The following is a 21,867-nucleotide window of genomic DNA, read 5'->3' as shown; positions in this document are numbered from 1 at the left end:
TTCATTAACATGGTGGCCAACTTTTTATATTTGAGGATGGACAATGGTCTTCCTTACTTTTTTTTCAAAATTGCAAGAAAAAATATTAAAATTTAATTTTTTCACTCTCTAAATTTATATATTTAGCTCACTATTAAATCAAAGATTCATACATTTGAATATGTAAACTCATACAATGTGATTATAATTTTATTATTTATTAATTTTTAAATAATTTTCCCCAAACGTCACTAATTTACATGACATAACTATTTAGGAACATTATATATTATAATTTATGAGGTTTATTATTTAATATCACATTTTCGCCCATTTTTGTGTATGTGTGTGTTTCTATCCTCTTTCTTGAACGTAGATTATTCTGTAATCATCCACAGATAAACCCTAATTTGTTCTCCAAAGCCAAATTGATAAGAAAGATATCAGGTTACTCAAATACCTTGTTAGGGCTTGGATCCGCGCGTATGGAAGCAGGTTTCTCGCATCAAAGGCAAAGCAGAAGGAAAGGGGTTCGACTCGGTGTAAGGTTTGCTCTGCTTTCTTTATATTACGCTTAATCCCTGAAAGTTTTTGGCTTCATTTTACTTTTTATGCTTCCTAGCCTTACAGAACAGTGTTAAATAAATAGAAAACCGCTTCAGTTTCTGTAAATGATTAATTATTTATGTTCTGCTTAAGCTCTGTATGGCTTTACGATGGTTAGATGCAGGTTTAGACTTCAGATAGATGGTTTTTATCGAGTATGCATTAACTTTTTGGAATATGAGTGTGTTCAGTGTCACATGTAACACCTACAACGCAGTTGGCAACTTAATCATGAGTGTGGTGTGAATTGCAAGAGACGACCCATTCCGTGTATCTAAATTAATGAACAATACATTTAAAACAAGGTAGAGTCGACGGAAACGTGGATAGCTGTTTCTATTTTTCTTTGATATCATGGAGTTAGAATATGCTAAAAGAGAATTATGCATAATAATGTACTTAGGGTATTGTTTTGTATTGTTTGTTTTGATTATTTTATTATTAAAGCCCTTCATTTCTTTAATCGAGATTGTATAATTATATCTACAATAACATTTTTTCTTACGCCTGGCACAATTTCTCAACGAAGCATTGCCCTTCCATTCAGGTACCACCCTTACTGGATCATTGAGACAAAGCTTTGCATCTTTCATCTGTGTGATACTTTTAGGCATGTGAAACAATTTTTTGGAATGTGAACTGGAGCTGAAATCTGAATATTGCTTCAATAGTTATGGATTCTTCTGCCATCGTGGGTAGCTCAATTTCCGAGCCTCATCATGATATGGAATTTGAATCTCATGAAGCTGCATATGCATTTTATAAAGAATATGCTAAGTCTGCAGGGTTTGGCACTGCTAAGCTGAGCAGTCGGCGATCTAGGGCATCCAAAGAATTTATTGATGCCAAATTTTCATGTATAAGATATGGTAATAAGCAGCAATCTGATGATGCAATTAATCCACGCCCTTCTCCAAAAATTGGTTGTAAAGCAAGCATGCATGTAAAGAGAAGGCAAGATGGTAAATGGTATGTCTACAGCTTTGTGAAGGAGCATAATCATGAACTTTTACCGGCTCAGGCTCATTTTTTTCGGAGTCACAGGAGTTCTGATCCACTAGGTAATGATGTTCGAATGCGTAGGCGGAAGACCTCAAATGCAGTTTCTAAATTATTTAGTGCATATCAGAATGTTGATTGCTTAGAGAACTTTGTGAAACATCAACATGATAAAGGGCGAAGTTTGGTTCTAGAAGCAGGACATGCTCAATTACTTCTTGAGCTCTTCATGCACATGCAAGAAGAGAATCCAAAATTCTTCTATGCAGTTGATTTGAATGAAGAACATCGACTAAGAAATGTGTTCTGGGTTGATGCTAAAGGCTTGGAAAATTTTACATACTTTTCTGATGTTGTTTCTTTTGACACAACATATTTTACTAGCAAATATAAAATACCATTGGTACTTTTCGTTGGAGTAAACCATCACATTCAACCAACATTGCTTGGTTGTGCATTGATTGCTGATGAGACAATATTTACCTATGCTTGGTTACTGCAAACATGGTTGATAGCAATGGGGGAGCGAGCACCGCAAGTGCTTCTCACAGACCAAAACGATGCTATTAAAGCAGCTGTTGCCACTTTTCTTCCAGGAACACGTCATTGTTTTTGTTTGTGGCATATTCTGGAAAAGATACCAAAACAACTACAAATTTTAGGCGCATGGCATGATAGCTTTATGGAAAAATTTAACAAATGTATATTCAGATCGTGGACAGAGGAGCAATTTGAAAAGAGATGGTGGAAGTTGGTTGACAGCTTTAGCCTTGGAGATGTTGAATGGATTCGATCCTTATACGATGACCGTACATGTTGGGTGCCAACATTTATGAAAGATATTTCCTTTGCGGGTTTGTCTACTAGTTCTCGTTCTGAAAGTTTAAATTCATTGCTTGACAACTATATCCATGTTGATTCTTCTTTGAGAGAATTTATAGAACAATATAGAGTGATTCTTGAAGATAGGCATGAAGAGGAAGCCAAAGCAAATTTTGATGCTTGGCATGAAACACCTGACCTGAAGTCTCCTTCCCCTTTTGAAAAACAAATGCTGTTAGTTTACACCCATGAAATTTTTAGAAAGTTCCAGGTTGAGGTGTTGGGTGCAGCTGCTTGCCATCTTAAGAAAGAAAGTGATGGTGTGACCACTACTTATACTGTGAAAGATTTCGAAAATAGTCAAAACTATTTGGTAGAATGGAACATGTCCGCCTCAGATATATGCTGTTCATGTCGTTTGTTTGAATATAAAGGTTATCTCTGTAGACATGCTATTGTTGTTCTACAAATGTCTGGTGTTTTCAGCATTCCACCAAAGTATATATTGCAAAGATGGACAAATGCTGCTATGAGCAGGCACCCTATTGGTGAAAAATTGGAAGTGGTTCAATCAAAGGTGCGGCGATTCAATGATTTGTGTAGGCGGGCCATAATATTAGGCGAAGAAGGTTCTTTATCACCGGAAAGTTACTACATGGCTTTAGGTGCCATCAGTGAGGCACTAAAACAATGTGTAAATTTGAACAACCCTGTTGAAAATGGTATGAGACCTGATGCCTCATGTACCCATGTTGTTTGTAATGTTGAAGAAGAATATCAATCTATTATTACATCTAACCATAAGGTCCCTGATCCGAAACTGAATATGGGAAAGAAGGCTGTGAGAATTGGTGTGGCTTGTAGGAGTCAAGGAGGTGTCGAAAACAGTGGAGGTGATAAAGGAAAGGTCAGCTATTCTGTTGATTAATGATTGTCCTCCTAGTATTTATTTATTTTTATTAAATATAACTAAGTTTGTTCTCTTTTATGCTATAGGTATCTCTTGTTGAAGCAGGTAGTGCGAAAGATGGTTTTCAACATATGGTATGCTATTTCCTAACTCTTTGATTGCCATCATACATCTATAGTATATCTTCTCGTATTTTTCCTAATTCCATGAAAGACTTGTTTTTTTGGGACTGAGCTCTTAGTCTTCATTTATTTTGGTATATGCATAGAACAGAATGTGGTATCCTCAAGCAATGAAAAATTTAAAATAAATAAATTAAAATGAAAACTAAAGACACAAGGATGCTAGGAGTGCAGTGGGGCTGCGGAGCCCCTTTTGCATATTTAATAAGACAGCAACATCCCCTCAAAAGACACCATTAGCCATGCACTGGAGCGAAGCTAACTTAAAAAAAATCTATCCAAAAGCGAAAACATAGGGGCAAGGGAGGAATGTGTGCATTTCTGTAGCAACACTGATGTTCTGTTTTCAAGCTAGACTTATCCATCACTGTTTTTCTGAGAGAGAATTATGTGAAGCCAGTTAGTCTGTTGTGTCTGTTTTGGTGATTTTGACTGTTTTAGATATTTTAACCTTTCAATAGACCGTTGATGGAGAATAACGCTGTCGTAGAGGCTGCTCTCATTGAATTTTTTATCATGCTAGTGTGTTATGTGATTTGGGGACTATCTGACTGTCCGTCTTGAACTGTGGGATAATTCAGTCTGATCTGATAATCAGTAAGAAATGTATGTTGAGAGTTTGTGTTCAGAAGGGGAAAGAAAATGAGAGCCGGCAGAGTTTAGATTTTGTACTCATTGGATGATAAATTATGCAGATTATAGCTTTTGCATATCATGTTGTGTTAATGCCAACAAACATTCAGTGTCTGTATTCTTGATGAAATAATTTTATAAATTTCATACAAGTATTAGTGAAAGAACGGGTATGATATGGTTTAAAGATTTTGATATCTTTATTATGTTACAGGAGCTTACTGATCCGAGATCACAGGGTGTCATGGCAATGCAGTTTCACAATGTGGTACCTGCTCTGTTCCATAATGTTTCTGCACCCTTTCACACTGCACCTTCACCTCATATGCACGAGAATCGTTAGCGTGATGAAAATTTAGTTTTAAATGAATCTGGAGACCATCCACAGGGCTGTACATAAAAACTGCCATTTTTCTAAGGCAATATACTTTTCACTTTATGGTATGTGTTGCAGAGAGGCCAGGTTGCAATTGAATGTGAGCGAGTAAGTGCTAACTTGGTGAGTAATCATTATATTCTAAAGGTAGGCTCGCCATCAATGGTCAATCAAGGAGGGTTTTTCTTTCTTTTCTTTTCTTCAACTTTGACGCATTGGAGTTGTTAGCTCAATATTATCTTAGAAGTTAAAATCAAGTAAAAAAATGTTCTTCCTCCACTATTGTTGAATGATTTGTGATGAAAAAAGAGTAATATATCAAATTAATCTTTAGAATTACAAACAATAATCGATTTAATTATTGAAAATAGTCTTCATTTTTGTAGTTTTTAAGATTAAAACAATAATTTGACAACCTTAAAAATTAAGATAACTGTAAGTCTAATACTTAAGAATTCAAGTGATGCCGCAGTAAAATTAGAGACTACACAGATCAAACTCGTACCGAAAAACTCTATTTCATCAATGCACTGTAGTTGAAATTTATACCTAAATGATGGTATAATGATGAGATGAAGAATGAATAGAAAGATTGAGATTATAAGGAAATGGAAGTTAGGTGGAAGAAAAGGTAGATGTACGTTAAATATCTTGCTGTTTCCCAGGAATCTATGACTAACCATCTGAATGAAGATCATTCTGCACATGGAGACACATGCAGCCTATTCACAAACATCTTACCGTAAGAAATGGCAGAATCATGGGTTATAAATCGTTTGGTCAAACTAAATTCAAACCGGGTAAGAGCCTCGTGTATCTTTTATATTCTATTTATTTATATCAAAATTAATGAAGGGAAAAAGTTTGTGTGCCACCTAACTGTCAGGTTTTGTGCGAAATCTCAGTAGAAACAAACAAAATCAATAAAACCTGTTTATTTGACAATGTTTCTTTATTTTTTTATGCTGTTGTTCCTGATTCCCATAACTCGGCATAAAATCTTGCGGATAAGGTTTTCTGGACATTACTGGCTGGTCGGATTCTTCCTCCTCAATGCAGAACCAGAGAGCTAAAATAATAGAAAAAACTCACATGCACAAACTATATTTTAAACGAGTTATTGCATTCATTTTTGGCTTTCTTGAATAGACAGATAAAAATATACAATTTTCGTTCCCCAAATCTGATATCAATGAAAAACCAAATATTTCTATGGAAAACAGAACAGCAGCACAGATTGATACTGCAATTATTATTATTATTATTATTATTTGGTGTGAAGAGATCGTTTAACAAAGGAAAATAAAAATGATATGATGGGATTGTACGTATCGATAAGCTGTAAGGACCCATATGCAGGTGGGTCATTTTTCAGAGTGTGACCACAAAAAGCTAATTAGCTAGAATGATACCCCTTTTAATTAGTTCACGTACACAGATTCTAATACCGACAACAATAATTATTTTGCGGCACATTAGGTTAACCAAGTGCATTAACTGTGTAATTAAACCTTCTTCCCCCAAGTCCAAAATAAGTAGGGAGACAAAGATTTAGGTACCTGTGAGGTCACATTGCTATGTACTAATGGTATCACTGATCCTCGTCCAGAGGTGGAACATGACAGCATCCTAACTCCATTTACCTAGGACAAAAACCCTCCCAAAAATGTAATATATAAAATTGAGATTTTTCATTATGTTTTGGCCGCATTTAATTATCCAAAACCAATTCCATTATAATCCAAACTTTCACAGCTCTCAAAACTTAACATGAATATCGCATTTATTGATGTCCACCCCACTTAAAAGAACTTGCCATAATTGAAAAAAAAAACATATAAAATGTTAAATTAAAAAACGATGTGAAAAAAAGAGTAATAATTAGTAGTTATAATTTGACAATAAATGAGAAGATAAGGAGTTTGAAGTTAGAAGGTCCCAATAGAAGTGTGTGTATAATTTAGTTCCTTGACCTTTCTCCACTCCACCATGTGCATGCTCCAACTCTATTCTCCATCTGTCACACCATTTCCTTCTACCCACAAGCTTATCCCTCTCTCCCATGTTCACGTGTTCTTCCTTGTATTTCTTTGAATTATTTAAAGCGGGAGAAATTATCAAGATCACTTCACCACCAGTTATGAACTGTGTGAGGGGCAAACTCGTCACTCAAACAAAACTTTAATAACAGTATAAATAACATTGTCAGAATCCCAAAATCCCATGCAACTTGCCACACAACTTCTCACCGTTTTATTAACTTCACTATACCTTGTTTTCACGACAACACAGCATATACAAGAGTGCAAACACCGTATAAATAAATAACTATTCACGTAACCAACTTCTACTGCACCAACAATGGGTGGTGTTAGGTTTATAACGGGGGTTGTGGTGTTGTTCATGGCACTCAGCTCCGGCGTGCGGTCGTGTCCTCCGTCGGACAGGGCCGCGCTGCTGGCATTCAAGGCGGCGCTACGCGAACCCTACCTGGGAATCTTCAACTCGTGGACCGGCGCCGACTGCTGCCACAACTGGTACGGCGTGAGCTGCGACCAGGAGACCCGCCGCGTCGCCGACATCAGCCTCCGCGGCGAGTCGGAGGAGCCGATCTTCGAGCGGGCGCACCGGACTGGCTACATGACCGGCTACATCTCGCCGGCGATCTGCAAGCTCGCGCGGCTTTCCAGCATCACCATCGCGGACTGGAAGGGAATCTCCGGGGAGATCCCTCGCTGCATCGCGGCCCTGCCGTTCCTCCGCATCGTCGACCTCATCGGAAACCGCATCTCCGGCAGCATCCCCGCGGACATCGGCAGGCTCCACCGCCTCACGGTGCTGAACATCGCCGACAACCGCATCTCCGGCACGATCCCGGCGTCGCTCGCGAACCTCACGAGTCTCATGCACTTGGATCTCCGTAACAACCTCCTCTCCGGGCCCATTCCGAGACACTTCGGTTCTCTCCGAATGCTGAGCCGGGCCTTGCTCAGTGGAAACCGCCTCAGCGGGCCCATCCCGGGCTCCGTTTCACTCATTTACCGTCTGGCGGATCTGGATCTGTCCCGGAACCAACTTTCCGGGCCCATTCCGGAGTCACTGGGTAAAATGGCGGTGCTCTCTACGCTGAATTTGGACCTGAACAAACTCTCCGGGCCCATTCCCGTGAGCCTGTTCAGTTCGGGTATCAGTGACCTAAACTTGAGCCGAAACGCGTTGGAGGGTAACATACCCGACGCTTTTGGTCCAAGGTCTTACTTCACTGCCCTTGATCTGTCCTACAATAATCTGAAAGGAACCATACCCAAATCACTATCCTCTGCTTCCTACATTGGACACTTAGATTTGAGTCACAACCATCTCTGTGGCAAGATTCCCCTTGGATCTCCCTTCGATCATCTAGAAGCTTCTTCCTTCGTCTTCAACGATTGTCTCTGCGGAAAGCCTCTCAAACCTTGCTAATCTTCCTCCAACAATCTTGTACAATTAATTAATTAATTAATTAATTAATAATTACCGTTTTTATTACTCATTACAAACTCACTCTCCCAAACTCAATATTTGTAATTTGCAATATAGGAATTTAGATTTGTGTGTACGTGCATTATTACTTAACTCTTGGATCATCGTGTGTTTGTTGTGGTTTTATGTGATATATGTTTTGGCCCTACGCTAAATAAAATGCGAGTTTTCTTCCTTTTATTGCATGAACAACTTCTGATCGTAAACAAAATGTAGCTCCAAAGCTTTACGTCATTCATTCCATTCTTCAGCTTTCATTGCAATCATTTCCACATCTCACTTTCCAATATCTACTTTCTTGTTATTTATGATTGCAACAAATTTAAGAGATTCAATCAAATAGAACCACATCAAATGTTTACTATTCTATACCAATTTCTTCTACCATTTTGCTTTTTCGAAGAAAACATAATTTTTTTTATTGAAATATTAACCATGTAGAGAAAGTAAGAAATTTTAAAAGACTGTAAAATGGTGTTTTGAATATGCAGTTGTGTAATATTTTTTAAAAAAAATGACATTTTACCAAGTATGGAAAAACATCTGATAATCCAATAAATTACTCTATATTATAACGAAATAAAAAAAAGAAATAATCTTTTATTAAAATATAAGCTTACATTAAAAAATTTAAAAATATTAGAAAAAAATTGATAATTTTTACTTTGAAAGTAACATCTTGCCATTTAAAATGTTAAATATATAAAAGTAGGGGTCTGGTAAGAAAAAAAGATAATGAGAAAAATGAAATGAAAGTACGATAGTGAAAGGATAATGATAACAATTTTATAGTTGTATTTTATAGGTTGTACTTGATTAATCTGTTTTTTTTTTAAATAATGTTATCTGTTTTACTGAATATTTCTACTACTAACTAATAAAGTTTAATAAATAAATTACACTCTCTTTTAATAAAAAATAGACTAATTAAATGTATAACATAATAGCTGATATGTATAAAGTTTGTTGTAAAAATTGTTCTTTTCAATTTTTAATTAGTAAACTGTATGTACTATGTTTGTTTTTTAAATGATAAAAAAATGTTTTTTACGACAAAAATTATACTCAAAACAATACAAAAAGAAAGGAGACTATTATTTTTCATGAATTAAGATTAACCAATTTTCTATATTAATTGATTTTTTTTACCTTTTATATATATAACAAACAGTTTTTTTAATAATAATAATAAAAAAAGTATGGTTGTCTTTTATGAGGAGATCCCATAAATGGAAGCTATGTCGGCGACATGCACTGAAACGTAACGTGGCTTTGTGGTTGTAATGCAATCATTTGCTTGTTGCCTTAATAGTTAACACCGTTACATCTTCAATCATTGAATTTTCAAAAATTATCTTTCACTTTTACTAATTTTTATAGTAAACTTTTTCCACTATATATAACACTTAATATTATAACTATAAATAAATGGAATCGTATTTATTAATCTATGTAAAACATAATATGATTCAATAATAAAAAATTTATAATAATAATATAAATAAATACATACTTCAAGAATTCGTATTTATTTAGTACTAGTAATACGTCAAATATCAAGATTTTACTTAAACGTTAAAGTGTTTTTTTTAGCATCTAAATTTAAAGTTCACGAGAACGAGAAATAAATGAGTGAAAGAAGAGCACACCGACTATTTTGAAAAAAAGAAGAGAAGAGAGGTATATCGATCGACTAAAAAAATACGATCGTTCTCTTAGTTTCAACTCCTTCGAACAACTAATAAAAAATGGTTCTGAATTCTTTAATCATTATTTATAAAATAAATGATGAAACATTATTTACAATATAATTATTAATTAATTAAACAGTTTATTAATTAAACAGTTTATGGATCTAGCACGGTTGAATTTATTATATTTTTTTAGATAAACTACATACACATATCATGGAAGATTTTTTTCTTTTTGGAAAATTAACGTTAGAACAATTATTATTAAAGGAACATCAATACTAATTTTTTCAAATCAATTATTTGCACGTAGATTAATTATTTACAAACTTATTAATAATGATATATTAAACCTGTGTTATTTCCTCTCTTTATTGAAGACATTTTACTATGTAAATATAAATAAGTTAGATTTTACTCGCTTGAAACATATGGTTTATCTTAAATTTTACGCATTAGTTTATATTTTTATTTACTGATCAATAATATTTGTTTTGTAAACAAATATCTTTGTTAAAAGGACTTATTTGAGTTACAGTCAGTATTAAAAGTGAAACCTTCATCAGTTTACGTTATTTATTATTATTATTATTATTATTATTATTTCACGTCAAAATAATTGCCCTTTTAGAAGTATAATATAACACTGCCGATTATTTTCTCAATCAAATGCTGTTTCTTTTAAATATTTATACCTACATTGTAAATAAAAAAATTGATGATGAATGCCATTTTTAGAAGGGCAAAAAGGTTTTTAGTACATACAATAATATCAATTGTATTTATTTGTTTATGGATTATTTAAAAAATAAATTAAACTTCCCGATTTTCTTACAAATAGATAGTAATACAGTTAAAATAATTAGTTTACTTTTAAATTTAGTATATCAAATAAAAAGTGATAAGCATATAACATTTTATACAATAATTTATTCAACATTATTATTTTTATTTAAATCTCCATTTTTATTATAATAATATTTTATAATATAAGTGAATGTTAATCTTATTTTATAAATTAATTTTAAAATATTGAATTAAATTTAAAATTCTCTTTTTAATATTAGAACTATATAAAATTTATTGGATATATATATAAAGAAAAATTAAAATAAAACAGTTTTAAAAAAAAACAAGTAAAGTGAATGTAATATTTGTACCATCTTTCTTTTCTATGAAAAGTAGTAGTCCTATCTTATCTTGAAGCATTGATGATGAACACTAAAATTTAATGTGGGTGTGAGTTTTATTAATCTAGAGGTACTAATTAATTAAGAAGAATAGTTTGGTGAATATTTGATTAGTACAAAGTCATTAGTAGTTGGGGAGAATAATTGTTGAAAGTTTTGTTAATGTATTATTTATTTATTTATGAAAAGAATAAATGGTGAGGAATTGATGCATAAAGATGTAAGAAAAGAAATGAATAATGTTGGATTTGGAAGTAGGGACGAAACGAGTGGCTGAGAGTGAGAGTTGGAAAAACAGCACACGTGGGGATCAGACAGTGCATCACATCGTAGCATTCAATTTGAAAGACCCTTTCAGATTCAAGCTCAAACTCAAAACTATGATTAAAATATATCATTGTTTAAAAAATTAATTAATATTCAATAACAAGATTCATTTCTTAACTCGTTTTTTAATTCAAAAATTTTACTAAAATAATTTATATCAGAATTTATAAATACATATTTGATCTTATCCTTAATTCATATGAGATTTCAAATCCATTTCGTTTCAATTTATGTGAAAAATTTAAATATAAATTTGACCTTATCTCAATGAGTAATAATATTAAAATAATGGATAACAAAGTTAAATAAATCTCACTAAAATAAAATTTGAACATAAAATTAATTATCCATGTGTGCCTTTTTGTTTGGATTGGACTTGTACAATTCCTTCAGGACAAAATTATTTGTACTCTTTTCAAACTTCTTTTCAACTTTTCATTTTCGGCCATTTCTTCATTCACCGTATCTGCACCTATCATTTTTTCAAATTTTCCAAATTATCCTTATTCTGAATTTGGATATCCGGAATAGTGAATAAAATTAAAAATTAAAAAAATATATTTCGAATAAAAAAATTTAGAACGCAAAATTAAAAACTTGGAATTTAAAAATGTGTTTCGAAAATCAAAATCCAGAATATTTTCAGATAAAAAAGTTTCTGAAATTACTTTTTTATTTACATCTTCCTTTTATATAAGAATATTTTTCTTATTTAGAGAATATTTTTATCATTTTCAATAGTAGATTGAGTGCATATTGGAATTGATATGGTGTAAGCAGAAATTGGTTTAGTCAAAATTATACAAAAAGCCCAATTCGGATGACTTGTGGAAACGTTACATTAGGTTAGGGCAATTGCTTCCTGCACCATTCTTAAAAAAATTTCTGAAATATGTGTTCTGGATTTTTTTTTGAACGAAATTTTATATTACGAATTTTTTTATTTGGAATGGGTTTTTCATTTTTGTTTTTGGATTTTCATTTTCGAAACAGAATAATCTTTTTTCCAGATTTTTTTTTTCCAGAATGTATTATTTTTATTTTCGGATTTTTTTATTCAAAATAGAATTTTAATTTTTTTTCTGAATTTTTATTTTCGAAACTCAATAACCACTTCCAGATTTATTTTTCTGAAATATATTATTTTCAATTCTGGATTTTTATTTCCAGAATTAAAGATAATTTTGGAAATTAAAAAAATATGTTGGGTGCAAGTTAAAAATATCGGTTGTAGAGAGCATTTGCCTTAGGTTAGGTTCTATAACGCTGTTTTTTTTTTTTCTTGTAAATCGATTTTGTCATTAGAGTTCACAATCGATTCTTGTAAATCCATTTTGTCATATATAAGTAGAATTTACAATCGATTTTGTTGTTTTTTTGGTAAATCAATATTTTTATTTTATTTTATTATAATCTCTTACAAATTAGTTTTTTTTTTCTATATGATTTAGTTTATTATAAATTTATATATGAATTTTAATTATAGCAAAGAATTATAATCTGTTATTATAATTTTTTTAATCGTAATGTTTTTTATTTTTCATTAATGCAAAGAATTATAACAAACGAAAATATTATGTTTTGTATTTATGTTATAAATATTGATTTTGTTTATAATTTTCTAATATATTTTTAATATGTATAAAAATTTATGTTGTTTTGTTTATATTTACGTAGGTTGTTATGTTTATATCAATATTTTTTTATAATTATTATAATCTGTTATAGTTTTTTTTTATACGTGAATTACTTACTACAATGTTTTTTAATTTTGACAAATATTTTCTTATTTGATTTTTTTTTTCAATTCACAATTTAATCTAAACACAATAATTTATAAAATTAACTAATATATATATATATATATATATATATATATTCTTCTTATTTCATTATTTATAAATTTTTTTATTATAAGAATAAAATTATAAACTTCCATTTTATATATTTAAAAAAAATTATAAATACCTTACCAATCATCACAGTAATCACAAATTCTAATAAACTTTCTTTAAATACCTCAATCCAAATACAATTATTTCCCATGCAAACACAATTCTTGGAACTACTCATGAATCTTGTTCTGAAGTGGTTGACACTGGAACAAGAAAAACGTACCCGTAGTGAACTCTTTCCAAAAGGAAAGGATAGAGTGGTTCACGTGTCTCAAAAGAAAAATATCGTTAAGGTATTGTTTTAATATGCATTTTTGAATCAGGAGTTTATGTTTTTGTATTATATAATTAATCTCCGTTTTTATAGTTGTTATTTGTTAACAACAACAAACTCAATTTTCTGTTAATATGTTTCTGTTTCCATATACTCTATAAAACTGTATTTACTAATATGAAAATATGATGTATATATACTCTGGTTCAGCTCTCTCTCATACATCTTCTTTGAATGCTTTTGCCTTCTCCATATTACTCTCTCATCTAGTATTTCTTACATGGTATGAAGAATCATTCATGACTTCTTATACCTTCATGGTCAATACTAAAGTTTTTCATTCTCTTTCCATATCTTTGTCGCACCCATTAATTTCAAATTTGATTATGATAATTAGTTAATCTGGAAACAACAGTAGCCAACCTTTATAGTCTCAATCTTGCATCATTCTTTAACTTCCCATTGCTTCTTCCTCGCTTCTTCCTCATCGACAGATGCACCCTCTCTATTAACGGATAGAATTAATTTGTGATAGAGAGAAATCAGCATACAATCACTATTAATAGGTAGTATATCTCATGTATATTAGGAACATATTTTGTAATATCTATTTTGTTTATAATTAGGAACTTAATTATAGGATGCTAGGAAAAAATTTGTACCATTCTATTGATATGGTGTATATATGTTTCGGTGCTATGGAAGAATGACATTCAGGATTTCTGCTCCATAAAGAAATATATATTTTATTCAACCAGTGCCATTCAGCCATACATATACACCATTTCAGTAGAATCATACCAATTCTTTCTTAACTTAGCATTCTATAATTAAGTTACTAATTATAAACAAAATCGATATTACAGAATATGCTTCTAATATAGATGCGATATACTACCCATTAATACTGATTGTATTCTGATTATTCATATCCGTTAATACTCTCCTTCTCCCGTCTCTCGTCAGCGAGACCAAGCCATAATTGCTACCTTCACGCTCTCAGACTCATGGTCTTCTCCTTCGTAAGTCTTCACATCTCCATGTTCAAGAAAGTTACTGCGTACCTGAAGTGAGTGTGCCCATCATACTATTGAAGCTGCTTATAGCAGCAGCCCTCGCATCAAGTGTCCTTCATGAATTATGTGTTCCCATTCCTACTCCATCCATATACACCGATAATCTTGGAGCTGCTCTCCTTCCTGCTAATCCTCCTGTACTTCAAATTAAAATATTTTGATTTAGACTTTCACTTTTGTACTTTGACTATCATCTTACACACATAGTCCTGGAACTACTCAAATCAAAACCCCCTATGAAGTTCCTCCAGTAACAACACTTGTTTATTACTTAAAAGAATTCATGAGACGAGACTAGAGTAAATGTATTAATATTGCGCAATTGCTTCCTACAGCCAATGTTTTTCAATCTTCACTCAATACCTTATTATATGAAATGATAAGAATGTCATTTTTGAGTTTTTAAATAAGAGTGACTCACAAAATGTATTTCAGATTTCAATTTCTAGAATATTTTTTGGATTTCGATTTTTGAACAGTTTTAAAATTTTTTGGATTTAGATTTCTCGAATACATTTTAAATTTGGACTTCTGTATTACATTTCAAAATTTGGATTTTCAACTACTTTTTTAGATTTTTGTTTTCTATAATTTTTTTTCCAAAATATATTTCCAGATTTTGTTTTCTGAAATTTTATTTCTAAAATGCAAAAAATATATTTTGGATTTTTTCTAGAATGTATTTTTTAATTCTGGATTTCTAATTCTCTAAAAAGACAATTTTAAAATTTCCAAAATTGATTGGTTTCAGGTAAAAAATATCAGGAAGCAATTGCCTTAATATTCACATCTCAAAGTTTAACCCCAATAATTTTGTGGGTAGCAAAGGTCTCATCCATTTCATACATCTTTATCAAAACCTTTGACAGATTGCAGAATTGCAATATATGCTATGTACATTTTTTAGCTGAATGTATATGCTGTGTAAATTAAACAAATACCAATAATTACATAAAAAACACTTTGATTGTTCTATATGTTTTTTACAGAAACTACTATATTTTACAAATTTCTTATTCTGATGTTCTTAAATAATAATAAAGCTTAACAATGAAACTTACACTATCTTATTTCAACTCCTATAAGGCCTAAACACCTATGTCAACCTTTAATGTTGAAATAAGGTGTATAAGACTCATCTCTGAAGGCCAATAACGGCTCCAGAAGAAAATTCTTGTTTGCTCCTCTGGCCACAAAGCTGATAGGATTATATTTGCTTATTCCTCTTTTGCCAAAAAAACTTGCTGATTCTTTAAATGTAGCATCAGAAGAAGTCTTGCAACTGAGTTTCACTCCTCTACCAGAATGCAAACCACTATGCACAAAGCAACCATTATAGCTTTTTGATTCCAAAGATATGGTTTCCTTTCTTCCATCCAATCCTGGGACCACAACAAAAACACAAGAGGAGCAACCTGAGGAAGAGCCTGCTACTGTAAGAGGATGTTCCATTCCTTGGTGAATCACTCTCATTCCCGGATGATCATACGGTTCTAGCATTACTGTTTTACCAACAGCATCTGTCAATGTGGTAAACTTTGTGGCAGATTTTCCTGGGATAACTCTAAAAGTTGCATGAAGGGCCAAATCAGTTCCAGGCACAGGTAATTTTTGCATTGCTAATGGATGGTTGGAGTTTGTTAAAACATAAGTTGAGTTGGCAAAGGCTTGGGAAAAATAGAATAACTGACTGTTGTAGCTGGCTGGAATTGGAGTAATCCAGTCTTCTATAGATGCATTTGGTGCAGCTTTGATGTCCCAATCACCAGTTGTGTGACCAGCAAGAACATAAGGACCATAAAGAATTGCTTGAATTGAGGCATATTGAGACCTGTCATCTGTGTTTGATTCAAAGCACTATATCAGTAATGTCAAATACATGATTATTGTTTCCATTAGATATATTAAATACACACTGTGACAGAAGAGTAATGGTAATTAAGATTTAACACAAATGGAATAAATATCTACTCAAGCTACCTTTTATGGCCTCGGTTCTAAGGGTCATGGGAAATTGAAGGCTTAGTTTGTCACCAGCATTCCATTTTCGGGTGATGGACAAAAAATTTCCTACATTTCCAGAAAGTTACAAGCTTTAATTTTTTCTTACTATGTGTGAATGTATGTAACTACAGTGAAATCTCAACATTTTGGTTCTAAACAGAAATTCACACCTGGGGTTGGCAGAGATAAAGACTCATTATTCAATACACCCTTTGCACCATCCTTGTGCGTCCAAGTTGGTAGTCTGAGGTTAATTGTAGACAAAGCACCAGTTTTCTGCATGAGTAGATACGTTTTAGAAGACTAAGACAGGGATTTTACACTTGGTAGCTTGTTGGTTTCTTGTGAAGAAGGTTCACACATGTGAAAATGTGACATGTATTCGTTTCTCCAGATTAGTTTACATATATCCATAACAAGGCAGCTTAACTTTTTTTAAAACTGAAAGCATTAGTAGAAGGGGTTTAGGACAAAACAAGCCAAATAAAGCCAGATTAACAATTATTGTGTTTACTCTAATGTTTCTAAGATGAATGTTTGGCTACATGAGATGCAGAACAAATGGAACAAGCACCTTAGCTGGAGAAAATGTAAATGACACTCGTAGGAAAGGATCCCATGAAACAGCTGGAACAACAGTCTGATTAACAATAATTTGCCCAGACTTCCAATTGAATAAGCTTGATATGTACTGGATAATGTAAAGAGTAGGATTTTTCCCTCCCTCTTCAAAATAGATAGAATCTCCCAGCTTTGAGAAGGATTCGATTCCTAATAAACAGGGAAAGAAATTTGAGAACATAAAGAGTATGGAGAAGTATAGAAATGATATGGTGTAGTTTAGTTTGAAACTTTGATGCAACTTGAGAAGTATATGATGAACACAGGGTCACCTGTTCCATAGCAGCACCAGAAACTATCAAACTTCGTTCCCCAACCAAGGCTAGTTTTAGCCTTGGAAACCCCGCGACCTTGAGGAAGCATATATATCATCACTCCAGGTTCTGTTCCTCTTTGAATGCTTAAAACACCATTTGTTAAGGCACGCTCATAGTAATCTGCATATGATACCTTTTTGGACCATCTAAAAAGGTGGCGTGAAACCTGAAAAATTGTTTGTTTTCCTTGTACTTAAAGAGGACAATACAATAACTTCATAGGAAATTGTTTATTTACATTCATATAAGCACATAAATCCAAAAATACATACTAATGTAATACATCATGATGTGATAATATATCTACCATTTTTTATACTCATTTTCAGCTTCTCAGGTATTCCATGATGATTTATGAAGATTGGCTGTACCTTCAACATATTGTATGTGGTGCATGATTCCTCATTGTCGGTTGATTCTAGGGTGTCTCCAATTCTCTTTGGATCACTCCTATGAAGAAAAATCGAAGCAAAGTATTTTTTTTTAGAAATACTAGTAACAATAAAATCTGTGAAAACATATTAACAAATTGAAGTGCATATGAAAAATAACTGAAACTAAAATGCTGATATCTTGATACCAAAATTCGCCCACTGATGTCCCTCCAGTTGCATAAGTATGAGAAGAGTTAACAAGATCCATAAAGAATGTTCCTATTTCCTAACACCAAAAACCAAGAACCTGTAATGGAATCTAAAATAATAATAACAAATTTCAGTACCAGTACTCTACATAGCAATTCACCTTATAGAGTGGATCACCAGTGACTTCATACCGCATTTGAGATCCAACAACCACTGGGATATGTGTGTTAGCATGAAAATTAGCTATGTCATTAGCCTACATCATAGAATTTTAGAATTCTCATGCCTTGTAAAAGATTAAATACAATATCTAAACTAGAAATAAATGCCCGAAGTTCAACATACAGATACTTAACCATGGAAAATTTTCTAGTTTGTATTATGTGCACTTTTTTACTGATGTTCTTTAGTTCTTATTATTTGAAAGCCAAAATTGTTACAGCATGGCAAAAAGAGTACAGATGTGCAAAAAATAGTTCTTTCAACTGTTTTATAAAGTGATTCAGTTCAGTTTGTTTGTCTAGTTCCATACTTATGTATGGTTCAGTTTTCAAAAAACCAAACCAAAATCATTTAAAAAAAATTGTTCTGTACACAAAACCAATCATAAAGGGATTCCATTTGAATTTATAAAAAATCACTTTGATCCTGCAAAAGCTGCATAATGAAATTTGTGACAATATGAACTTGATAGTTGAGTTAGGCTTAAATTTCAGTACTTTAATAGTGGTAATTCTATCATAATGAAAAAAAAAAATATTATCACTACCTTCACTGCAAGCAAACCTAAAAAGCATGGCTTGTCAAAAAGGTGAGCTAACAGTAGATGCCTTTGATCTCCCTGCATTGACAAGGCATGTAAGTTTACAGCACAACCAGGTACCATGAACAAGAAGCCAACACTTAATAAAACAAACTGAAACAAAGGAAGAATTGAAAATAGAGTATGATATAAGAATAATCTGTCAAACGTACGAGTCAACAAAAGTAATGTTAAAGAAACAAATTGGACCAATTAACGTACCGTTATGCTGTATAGTTTGTAAAGGACATCATTCATGCCTCCAGTTTCCTCATTCAGTGATTGATAATGTCTACTAATACTAAATTTCGTTATAACATTCTGCACTCTGTTGTAAAAGTAATCTACCATCCATTTCACCATATTTAGAGCTTGAGGATTTCTAGCTATAGAATGTTGATCCAGAAGGCCAGCCAATATCTGACAAAATACATTTTTGAGGAAAAAAATAAACTAAATTAAAATTTCCCATATTTCTGGATAAGTTAAATGAAAGAATACCTATAAATTAACTTATATATACATATATGTCTAAGTTGGAATACCCTAATATTAAGGCTGAATGCAGTTGCAGAATCAAATTATCAGTCACCTTTTGAGAGTACCTTGTGAATGGTGTAATAGGGAGCCCAAACATGCTCAGTAGCTTCAAATCGATCAAAAAATTCAGATGGAAAGGCAGAGAGATATCCTGTACCAATTTTCTCCTGACAGATTGAGAGATTGGCAACAAGGGCTGACATTTTCTTCTTCAATCTATCATTATGTGTGCTGGCCCACATTAAAGCTGATGCACTCAAGTAGTGCCCTTGAAAATGTCACAAGCAAGCAATTGTAGTTAACCATGAAAAATGAGTCTTAAAGGCATAAAGTTGCAGCCATAAGTCAGCCATTTACGAGTAAACACTTTCATATATGTTTTAGTCTTTGAGTGACAAAAAAATCTATTATAGAGTTAAGTTCAAGCAGTGGTAGCATCAATAATAGTCTTGTGCTGTGTTATTAAGCTTTCAATCGTTTTTCATAGCCCTTTCTTCTTACTCCCCTGCAGTTAAGAACTCTTTATGAAGATAAGCAATGAGCTGGGAATGAAAAAAGAACCTGAGTACAAGTTAGACTTAGTAACTTAAAACCAGACGATCAAATTCAATGAGTGTGACTTGGTTGAGAAATGTTATAAAAAAGAACATAGAAGAACAAAAGAGAAAAAGGAAGTCAGAATATGAAAAGGAGTATTTCTTCTGTTTTTCTATTAAAATCAAAGCAAACAAAGTGTCAGAATATAACATCCCTTCTAGATCAACTAAAGAGAGAGAATAAATGTTAGAAGTAAACAAGACAAAACAAAGACTACACCTGTACCTGTACGAATAGAAACAACTACGAATTAAAAAAAGCAAAATTGATATTAAATTCGTTCTAGAAGTCTTGTATCATGTCCTTTGATAAGAAACACGTATAACATACATGTTTGTGAGGAAATATTTGAGTTTGATTCTTACATAACACATATGTAAGAAGGACCGAAGAGTTTTGAGTATGTCCAAGTCTCAAACCAAAGATTAATTTCATAGCTTAGATAGGTAATCCAAGACCACCACATATCCATGGTCCTGACCAATTTCTACTTGATGCATACTTGAAATTTTCAATTTATGAGTAACAATTAATCAAACTTAACCATATATTATGCAGATATTAATGAAGAGTATGATTATCTCAGACTACCTAATAATTTCATTTCAGTCACGATAATCTCTTAAAGTCAAGACGTCAAAAATGATAGAAAACTAGATGAGGAATGAACTTAAACTAACCAACAAAATGACCCCGTAGCTCTATTTTTGGATCTTCCCACCCTCCATATGGTGTTCCAGGAGTTGGAAGACCAGCTGTGTTCCTAAAGCTCCAGAGTAACCTGTCTACATCCAACATCAACAGATACTCTAAGTTTGTCTGTTGTGCCCGAGCATGAACTGAACCCTCATGCAATCTCACATCATGCAGAGACACTTGTTTGAGAAAATCTTGGCGTTGGTGGGGTGCCTTCAAGACACCCACTTTCTCAATTTTCCTCAACATCACATCCCAATCATGTTGGTATTCCTCTTTCAACAACTTCCTTGGTACCAAATCAGCCCAAATGTGATCATGGTCACCCTTTGGAGCCAAATTATAATGAGAGATTATGTTCCAAGTTTCATTCATGGATGTTAATAACTGGTAACGGTAAGTGTGTGATTGAGCAATGTTGTTTGTGCACTCTTTACCCTCAGCGGAACCCCACAGCACAATTGCAACAAAAGCAAATAGAAAAGCCATCAACCTCCTGGGAAATTCAAATAACAAAGAGCGTTATAATTTCTGGTCAAAATTTAATTTTTTGTCTGTTTTGCCTGTATATTTATTCGTAAGAGCAGTCTTAATTGAAGTGTTAAGCATGGCCATCTGTGTCAAAGTAGATTCATTCGAAAACTTGCAAGTTAAAGCAAAAGGTTCCAGAATTTTGATCAAAACTGTTAATTATTTGAAGAAAAAAATTAGAAGCTTGTGCTAAATTTTGGTAGATAATATCATCCTTTGACGTGAAGTGATAAAGTGACGTTACCTTTGGCTTGCAAGTTTCGTAGTTGAATGATAAAACTAGGAATCACTGAAAGTATGTGTTATGTTCTGTTTTTTTGTGTGCTCTTTATCCGCAACAAAACGGCACAGCAAAGTGGTAACTAAAGCTAACAGAAAAGTCATTCTAATCCCTCTGAGAAGAAAAGGTAATAATGACGTCATAATGGACTACAAATAAATTCTTTTAAGGAAAAAGTAACAAGTTTTAAAGTATGTATTTATAAAAAAAAAAAACTGCAAATTACTTTTATGACTAATTTCTATTATCTAATTTGAGAAAGGAAATTTTTATGTCAAAAGGTGTTAAAATAAAAGCTAGAATTTATTATAGCTTTTTTTTAAACAACTTTTCACTCTAAGCTTTGTTTGAAATAAAAAGTGAAAGTATTAAAAGAAATTCTATATCAAATAGGATCGTAGCCATTGATAATT

General features: G+C 32.5%; 3 protein-coding genes across 6 annotated transcripts; 2 read left to right on the top strand and 1 right to left on the bottom strand.

Moving 5' to 3' along the window:
• The first annotated feature begins 279 nt into the window (after positions 1-279).
• LOC137817020 (protein FAR1-RELATED SEQUENCE 4) lies at positions 280-4,697 on the top strand. 4 transcript variants are annotated; one of them, XM_068620228.1, is made up of 4 exons: positions 280-521; positions 1,133-3,313; positions 3,403-3,450; positions 4,346-4,697. In XM_068620228.1, the coding sequence occupies exons 2-4, from the start codon at positions 1,259-1,261 to the stop codon at positions 4,472-4,474; spliced, it is 2,232 nt and encodes a 743-aa protein (XP_068476329.1). In that variant the 5' UTR covers positions 280-521; positions 1,133-1,258; the 3' UTR covers positions 4,475-4,697. The 4 variants fall into 4 exon arrangements, with proteins under 4 accessions (XP_068476329.1, XP_068476326.1, XP_068476327.1 ...); XM_068620225.1 differs by having other exon boundaries at positions 280-526; XM_068620226.1 differs by having other exon boundaries at positions 313-526; positions 1,115-3,313.
• Positions 4,698-6,442: 1,745 nt separating this feature from the next.
• Positions 6,443-8,209, top strand: LOC137817041 (DNA damage-repair/toleration protein DRT100-like). Its single transcript, XM_068620254.1, has one exon. It carries the CDS (start codon positions 6,869-6,871, stop codon positions 7,967-7,969), a length of 1,101 nt encoding a protein of 366 aa, XP_068476355.1. The 5' UTR covers positions 6,443-6,868; the 3' UTR covers positions 7,970-8,209.
• A 7,220-nt stretch (positions 8,210-15,429) lies between these two features.
• LOC137817050 (uncharacterized) lies at positions 15,430-21,530 on the bottom strand. The gene is made up of 13 exons (XM_068620265.1): positions 21,419-21,530; positions 20,628-21,139; positions 19,416-19,618; positions 19,033-19,230; positions 18,778-18,849; positions 18,169-18,264; positions 18,005-18,084; positions 17,796-17,874; positions 17,380-17,590; positions 17,061-17,257; positions 16,657-16,762; positions 16,463-16,552; positions 15,430-16,320 (listed from the first exon to the last, which is right to left on the bottom strand). Exons 2-13 carry the CDS (start codon positions 21,130-21,132, stop codon positions 15,584-15,586), a joined length of 2,574 nt encoding a protein of 857 aa, XP_068476366.1. The 5' UTR covers positions 21,133-21,139; positions 21,419-21,530; the 3' UTR covers positions 15,430-15,583.
• Between the last annotated feature and the right edge of the window lie 337 nt (positions 21,531-21,867).

The sequence above is a fragment of the Phaseolus vulgaris genome, unplaced genomic scaffold, assembly GCF_000499845.2.
Source record: "Phaseolus vulgaris cultivar G19833 unplaced genomic scaffold, P. vulgaris v2.0 scaffold_15, whole genome shotgun sequence".
Lineage (NCBI taxonomy): Eukaryota > Viridiplantae > Streptophyta > Magnoliopsida > Fabales > Fabaceae > Phaseolus > Phaseolus vulgaris.
The sequence above is the reverse complement of the archived record's forward strand: the minus strand, read 5'-3'. Positions and strand labels throughout refer to the sequence as shown.